Here is an 8,786-nt window from a genome sequence, read left to right as displayed (position 1 = left end):
TACCCAGTCTGGGGAAAACATATTTGTATAATCATCTTGGCTAGCTAAAGTCTGGCAGACACTTAACTGGTCAATAATTCAGCTCTGGCGCCCCAGGTTGCCGCAGAGCTTGTAACGATACACCTTTCACTACAACAGTCCCTAGGAGTAGCAGGGTTGGCGTTCTCTCGTTAAAGCAAGTGGACGGACGACATTGGTTCTTAACCAATAAGTCACACTGTTTTCCACGGTTCAAAGTTAAGCTTTTATTCAGTTTTAAATTAAAAAAATAAATTTCATTATTAAATAGTGAGATGGGTCTGACTAACGTTCAGAGAGCTTGTTACTCAGGACCAGGGGCACAATTGATGGGGGAAAGATCACCTAAACTAAAATTATCAGTGGTGCAGAGTTCGCGAAAAGTTCAACAGTGGCGTGATTTCAAAGAAACTAAAATACAAAGTTTTTTTCAATCGTGTACAATGAAGGGAGAAGTGAACCACTTATTCTACTACAACCAGAAGCTACTTTCCCAGTGCCAGTCAGCGTGGCCATTATACCACAGTGCTAATGTCATCGGGCTCGTCCGCCTTCTTTTGCCTGCTTGGCAGGGATTTCAAGTATTCAAGGTGTCTCCGGGCGTCCTCCTGATTCTGCCTCACGTAATACACCACGTATGAGATCACCATGGTGAACCAGCCAAACATGGTGACGAGCATGGCATAGTCCGTCGTCTTTTTCGGGAGATTACAAAGGTCAGCATCATTGGCAGCGTTGAGGAATGGTCTCCCGGCATGCTCATCCAACACGGAAGTCTTGCAAATTACGTTGTGTGCTGTCTCGTGATTGGACGCCATGCTCCTCAGAACTTGCTGGAGAGTGCAGTCACAGTGCCAAGGGTTATTGGCGATTCTGGCCCTAGCCTTCAGATTATTGAAGGCATTTTTGTGCACGCTTTGAATCCTGTTGTCCGAGAGGTCCAGGGTCTGCAAGGTTTCTGCTACTCCCTTGAACGCATGTTCGTCGATAAACTCGATGCCGTTTTTGGACAGGTTGAGAACCCTCAGTTGATGGAGGTCCTTAAAAATCTCATTGGGGATCGATGTGATCTGATTGGAGTCCAGATACAGCAAAACTGTTTCAGGAGGGAGATCTCTGGGTATTTCCTTGAGGTTTGCATTGCTACAGGTGACATTTAAACCACCAGAGGAAGAGCAAAGGCAGCCTTTGGGACACATACTGGCGGAATGAAAGCACAGTATCATCAGAACAAAGCTCTGGAGGAGGAGACACATGGAGAGGGAACGGGATAGCCACAGGTCGACCAGATTCATGCTGGAATCTCAGCATAATCACGAGTCCATTCCTCATTGACTCCACGGGTTGCAACTGTTCTGACCACACTCCGGATTTCCTTCCTGAGCGGCTCAAAAGTCTGCAGTTAGCATGCAGCCTTCATCATTCCTGTCCTTGCTTGGAAACCTAAAAGAAAGGGAAGCAGATGCAATTAGCTTCTCTGTAAGGAGAGGTGTGTGGCAATTAAAAGGTGCCCTCAGGTGTTTGGCTTTCTACCTCGGCAGGAAGGTGAGTTAGGCAGGTAATTTCCGTCAAAGTCACTGGAGGTTTCCTGTGTAATGGGAATCTCCTGCTGAAATCCCCAGATATTGGAAAAGACTCTGAATAGAGATCAACATTTCCACATCCTATGACCTTGTTTTCAGCCAGGGCAGAATTAGAACAAACTTCTCCCATCTCTTCTTCTCCACTCCCAGACCTTTTACCTTTCTATGGCCATAAAATTTAATCACATCTTTTACTCTTCCTCCAGTAACAGAGGCATTATGCAACTCAGTCTTCCTCTTGGGCAGCAACAAGGACCAATACCTGTATTTGAAGGTTAATGATCATAGACAAAAATGCCTGCCATGGGCTTTGAGAAGATACTCAATTGAGAATATTGTCTCTAAAGAAACATCTGACTTGCGTTAAGAAGTGGACGGATGTCTCTGACCTTCACTGCATGACGCTGGGGGGCAAACCAAGAGCCTCCCCAAGATCTGCTTTCTTTCTGAACTCCGGAGACTGCACAGTACCTGGGAGGATGCTCACAACTGCATCCCAAAGGGTTCTCTGTTTCCTAAGCAACATATCCTCTACCCAACTCAAACAAGGCACATTACTGTAATGCTTTTTTTATATATAAAAAAAGAGATAATTAAGATATACTGACTTCTAGGACATGCCCAATAGGCTACTTATTCTTTCACTGATGCTTGCCCATAATACACACATACATACACACTATATAAATTATCCATATACATATCATTTATATATTCTCTTATATATGTGTATATACTGTGTGTGCATAAACAAATATGTTATTGTTAGAAGCAGCTGTGGAAATTCCCCAATAGATTTTTTTTCTCATTCTTGTAAGTAATATATATGTTATATGTACACACACACATACACACAGACCACCTTGTTAGTTTTGGAAAGAAGTGTGGCAACTGCAAAACTGAACATCACTAACAATATTGTAGCATTTCCTCAACAGCAGAGAGCAGAGGAAAGAATACTCGCTGAGATTCAGAACTACCTCGCAGAAGGAGTGAATGGATCTTAGTGAGATTATGTGTCTTGTCTAAGGTCAAATAGTGGGTAGGTGTAAAGTCAGGAATCCTGCCAAGGATTGCTCTGACTCATCCATCTCCCCCCTCTTCCCACTGCCCCCCACAGCTCCCTCCACTCCCATCTGTCCAGAAGTACAGGCAGGCTCCACAAAGTGCTGCTTTTAGAGATGGTCATTACTATTAAATTGGAGCCCAAACCTCTCTGGGTCTTAATCCATCTTGGGAACCTCGTGGAGCTCAACTGATGGGCCCTGAATGGTAAAGGAACCACAGTTGACTTCAGAAGCATCCTTTCAGGATGCTGAGAACAATAAGCACCTTCAGTCTCAGCAGTGAGCATCAGACAGTCTTGTGCAAACATCTCTTTTTTTTTTTTTTTTTTTTTTTTTTCTCTTATTTATTTTTTTATTCTTTTTTAATTAAAATTTCCACCTGCTCCCCGTTTCCCATTTCCCTCCCCTCCTCCCAAATATTGCCCCCTCCCCCCACTCCCCTCCCCCTATCCCCACTCCTCTTCTCCTCCCCCCACACCATTCCCCCTCCCTCTCGATACTGAAGAGCAGTCCAAATTCTCTGCCCTGCGGGAAGACGAAGGTCTTCTATCTACGTCCAGGAAGGTGAGCTTCTAAACAGGCTAAGCTCCCACAAAGCCAGTTCATGTATTAGGATTGAAACCTAGTGCCATTGTCCTTGGCTTCTCATCAGTCTTCATTGACCGCCATGCTCAGAGAGTCCGGAATCAACCCATGCTTATTCAGTCCCAGACCAGCTGGCCTTGGTGGGCTCCTAATAAATCAGTTCCACTGTCACAGTGGGTGGGTGCATCCCTCGTGGTCCTGATTTTTTGCTCTTGTTCTCCCTCCTTCTGCTCCTCATTTGGACCTTAAGAGCTCAGACCGTTGCTCCAAATTGAGAATCTGTCTCTACCTCAATCCATCGCCAGATGAAGGTTCTAAGGTGATATGCAAGAAATTCATCAGTATAGGATAGGGTCATTTCAGGTTCCCTCTCCTTAGTTGCCCAAGGTACCAGCTGGGGACATATTCCTGGACACCTGCGAACCCCTCTAGAGTCAAGTCTCTTGCCAGCCCTAAGATGGCTCCCTTAGATATTAGATAGGATATATACTTCGCGTGCAAACATCTCTTTTATAGAGATCCCAGATGGATAAATTCCTAGGGAAATGACTCCAAATGTTACCAAACTTACAGAAAAAGATGATTAATGTGAGCTGGAAGCATGGCAAACTGACTTGTTAATCACGGAAGAATTAGATAAACAACAACAGAGTGGCAAGGATGTACTTTTGGAGCGTTGCAGGCCTGGAGTGCCAGAAAGCAAGAAGGAAGGAGCCCAGCATACTGGGCAAACAGTGGACTCCTGCTTTCCTCCAGTCTATTAGATACCGGGAAGCAGAAAGTAAGGAGCCCCCCTGTACCAAGTCCTCTGTCAACACCTCATGTCTCCTTCCCTCCCATGGTCTCCACTGAAGCTACACTGTGGCATTTGATAATCTCTAATAATTGCCTAGGTGGGAGAGAGCCCACAGGAACAAGAAAGGTTAGGGCACACAGAAAAAAACAGAAAGGGGCAAAAGTATAGACTGAGGATGGCAGGATGGCACAGGGAATAAGACAAAAGGGTTTGCTGGTGGAAATAGAGGAAGTTCACACCAACCAAGTCATCCATCAACCCGGCGTGTGTATCAGTCACAGATTAACAGAAAGGTGGCAAACTCTTTGTGGCCTTCACACTCCTGAGATTTTTAAATTGATTGATTTCTGGCTAGACAAGTTCCTTAGTTCAGAGTATGAATTCCTTGAGGTTACATCCTTGTGTCTGTCTCAGTTGGAAACAACAATAAATAGTCCATAAGTGTTATGTGGTCCAACCTGAGTCCTTGTTGAGATTATTCCATCTGTCTAAATAGCATTACTTCGTCTTTGACTCAACATTGCAAAGACACTTAATTATGAACTTGATCTGAGAACTGTACGAGGCAAGTTATAGACAGTAAGGGCTCAGTACTTATCAGGTGCAGCTACTATCACCCTTTTGGATGTGTGCCCACCATCTACACAGTGCCTGACACATTGTAAGATACAAATACTGTTAGTGAATGATGCAATGTGATATTGAAAAGCCTGTCTATGCTTTTTAGTACTCACAGTGACAACTGTTACCATCTTTAACTTAATAACCAACTCATTAAATGTCTACTGGTTCCACATGCTAACGTGGTGAACCTTGGGAAAACTGTGAGAACAAGAGGAGATGAAAAGATCTTTTTGTTATTAAACTCCTGTAGACTTGGTGATGGTTTCTCTAGAATTTTCATTTTTATTAGTGCTATTTTTAAATTGCTTTTATTGAGCTATACATTTTTCCCACTCCCATTTCTTCCTTCCCTCTCCCCTTCTACCCTACCTCTGCCCCCCCCCCACATGCTACCAATTTACTCAGGAGATCTTGTCTTTTCTCCTTCCTAAGTGGATCCATGTGTGTCTCTCCTAGGGTCCCCTTTGTTGTCTAGGATTACCATTTCAATAGCCATAGTCACACGAAAGAAATGGGTCTAAATCACACTGCGACCTCAACATAAGAGCACAGTCCATCTTGAGATGATATCCCTTATTTCCAGTGGGCTATCCATGCCTGGAATGCTTACTAAGAAAACTAATACAGAACACCTCTTTCTTCGAGGGATGTTCGTTCCAAACAAGTGTCGCATTTTCTAACTGTGACATTTGAAAAATGATGGAAAAAAATAAAGTCTCTCGAGATTAACTAGATGCCTCAACTACTGTGGTTTGGTTTATACCCCAATCTGGGATATAACAAGAAGATATACAGAATATGGAGAGCTGCTACGGCCTGAATATTTAAACACTCAGATGATTCATGTGTTGAAATCTAATACCAATACAAGGGTAACACAAACATGTCTGTGGTAGATCCCTTGTAGGCGGCATTCGTGTCTGGGTAAGCGTTTTCAGAGAAATTCTCGTCTCTGTGCTCTGTGAGGACACACAGAGAGAAACATCTTTGAACTAGGAAATAAGCCTCCACTATCTACAAAATCTTTTGAGACTTTGATTGATCTCAGATATCCTATTTTCCAAAACCGCGAGAAGTGAACTTGTGCTACATCACAAGAGAAAGTAGGTTGACGGTAGTGTCCAGGAGAGACACAGCCCAGTCAAAACAGTCAATAAAGTCAGGTCACTTTCACAAGGGAGGACGGGAGGGCTTGTGATGCTGACTCACTAGTTCAAAATGATTGGCAGCATGGCATGGTCTGAATTTTTTGCACAATGGACAACAGCTGGCGGGCAGGTGAAGCTCTCAGAAAGAGATAACTGTTCTCTCACTGGACATCACCTACAAGGAACGACACTAACAGGAGGAGCATGGAAACATGAACACCCCAATCGGTTTGAATTCAACTTGGCGCACAGACTCAGAGAGGAAGCAAGCTGTGGTGCTGGGAGAAGAGGGTGGCAGATTGCTCTCAAAATGAGAAGGACTGGGGTCACAGAGGGAAGACCGAGACAGCTGTGGCAGTCACTGGCTGTCCTGATAAGAGCGGGACTCCCTGGTCAGTGGCTGTCCTGATACAGAACTGGACTCCCTGGCCACTGGCTGTCGCTCTGATACGGAACTGGACTCACTGATTACCAACTGTCCTCTGATACAGAACTGGCCTCACTGGTCATCAACTGTCCCTCTAATACAGAACTGGACTCATTGATGGGACAGACCAAGTTTCAAAGCACCTTTCCTAGCTCAGAACTTCTCTGCACGTGCCAATTCACAGGACCCCATTATCTCTACTCATTTATCCTCTTGCCTGTGACAACCAGAAAAACCATATTTCCAAATGTGGTGTCTAGCTGTGACTTGTTCCCATAAGAGGACCTTTTCATCCCAAGACTCATGCCTTGCTCATATTTTCTAACTACATAAGCTTGTGAGCTACAAAAATAATGCTGGGGTTGGTGACAGCCATCAAACACCCTTTCCAGAATGAAGAAAACTAAGTCTACTTAGCAGACAGAAGACAGTTCACTCAGCAGCTGACTGATTGCCCCTGTCCTGTTTTCTATTTTTTCTTGTGATAAAGGGATAGTCAGGACTATCTGGGTAACAGAGTGTACCATTGCAGAAGAAACAGATGTACTAACTGCATTCTGACCAATGCTGCTTCCAGCCAGGAGGATTTAGTTTAAAGGTAAAAGCCACAAAACAGGAAAACCTCTAAATACACAATCTAGTAGTCAAATCAATGGGGGGAAATATCACATAATTATGTACATTGATAATTTCTCTGTGTCAGAGAGTAAGACCATACACAAATCAAGAGGAAGATTATAATACAAAGGGCTTGTGTTGGTCTGCTTTTAAATTTACAGAAAAGACTTCAGAAGAGTAAGAAAATGATCCAAGAAGAGAATGGACAGAAAAACTCTATATGCATATATTTAGTATACATATAATATATACACATACACACAAATCACACATAACATACTCACACATTACATGCCATATAAACCAAAGTATATCACTACCACTGAAACAAATTTAGTCAAGACATCTATGATCCTTTTCAAAAACAGGAAGAACATCTACTGTCAACAAACGTGAAGAGACCCAGTAATACCACTTTTGGATATATATCCAAAGGATGCTCAATCATGCCACAAGGACATGTGCTCAATTATGTTCATAGCAGCATTGTGTCTCATAGCCAGAACCTGGAAACAACCTAAATGCTCCTCAACTGAAGAATAGATAAGGAAAATGTGGTACATTTACCCAATGGAGTACTACACAGCAGAAAAAAAAATGACATCTTGAATTTTGCAGAAAAATGGATGAACCTAGAAAGCATTATTTTGAGTGAGGTAACCCAGACACAAAACGACAATTATCACATGTACTCACTTATAATTGGTTTTAAACATAAAGCAAAGAAAACCAACCCACAAATCACAATCCCAGAGAACCTAGACAATAATGAGGACCCTAAGAGAGACTTACATAGATCTAATCTACATGGGAAGTAGAAAGTAGAAAAAGACAAGATCTCCTGAGTAAATTGGGAGCATGGGGATCTTGGGGAAGATTTGAAGGGGAGAGGGGAGAGACAGGGAGGGGAGTAGAGAAAAATGTAGAGCTCAATAAAAATCTATTTTAAAAAAGACAAAAAAAGTGAAAGGAAGAAAATGTTCTCAGCCCCTTCAGAGTGCAGAGAGCAGTGAACTCGTTTTTTTTCACCAGTATTATCATCCTAAATTTAGAGACAAGCTTCGCTGATGTAAGGATAGCAAAGGATGACCCCAAAATAGCTTGGTAAAGGAGGTTCTTAAAGTCAAATCACAAGTATGTACTATGTTTTTAAAAGAGGTAACCATGCAAAGGAATACACACAATTGCACCGACTCTAAGCAGACAGTGAGACTGAGCCTGCCAGAAGAAAATAAAAAACTGTATCTTACTCACTTCTCTGTGGTTTGGAATTCTTAGGGCATGAAACTATTGCAGACATTAGACAGTAAGAGTACAAAGGAACCCTGGAGTAGCGAGCAAACTAACCTAATGTGGTTATTTAGCATCATGCTCTCCATGCAAGGGCTGCACAGTGGCAGCCTGGGGAACAAAAGCAGATCACATTTTAGGATGAGAAACTGAAAACATCAACAAGTAATCCACAAAACTGGAAGTGTGAACCACACACTGCAGCAACTAGCCTGGAGCCTCTTGATGATGTCAGCTGGGACCGATCATTCCATGAAGGGCACCAAAGCTCCCAACCTCTGTTTCTGCAGTATCCCAACCATGGCTTATCATCACTCTCTAGTCTAATAACTACTTACCTAGTACAGTTACTAGACTACATGACCACAGAGGGTTTTCAGTGTCTTACCCATTTTCACATAAGTCATGTTAGTAAAAGCATACTGAAATGAATTTGGATCTGTTCTCATTTTATCATAGACAGCTACCATTTGACATTACATGCTCAGCATTTGTTCAGAGATACACACATCTAACAGGGTAGTAACTGAAATTCTGACCTGAGCCCTGATAAAATGGATGTAGAGTTCCCAGGTAAGGACTTAAGCTACCATATGACATTTGCCCAGCACATGCCATGGTAGTCTAACA

General features: G+C 42.9%; 1 protein-coding gene across 3 annotated transcripts in view; it reads right to left on the bottom strand.

Moving 5' to 3' along the window:
- Window positions 1–230: 230 nt before the first annotated feature.
- Lrrc3b (leucine rich repeat containing 3B) overlaps window positions 231–8,786 on the bottom strand; it is an 84,923-nt gene continuing 76,367 nt past the window's right edge. For all 3 annotated transcript variants that reach the window (XM_057769920.1, XM_057769921.1, XM_057769922.1), the window contains exon 2: window positions 231–1,461. In XM_057769920.1, coding sequence (XP_057625903.1) covers window positions 534–1,313 — 780 coding nt within the window. In that variant the 5' untranslated portion in view covers window positions 1,314–1,461 and the 3' untranslated portion in view covers window positions 231–533. The remainder of the gene's footprint in view (window positions 1,462–8,786) is intronic.

Source organism: Chionomys nivalis, chromosome 5 (genome assembly GCF_950005125.1).
Source record: "Chionomys nivalis chromosome 5, mChiNiv1.1, whole genome shotgun sequence".
Lineage (NCBI taxonomy): Eukaryota > Metazoa > Chordata > Mammalia > Rodentia > Cricetidae > Chionomys > Chionomys nivalis.
The sequence above is the reverse complement of the archived record's forward strand: the minus strand, read 5'-3'. Positions and strand labels throughout refer to the sequence as shown.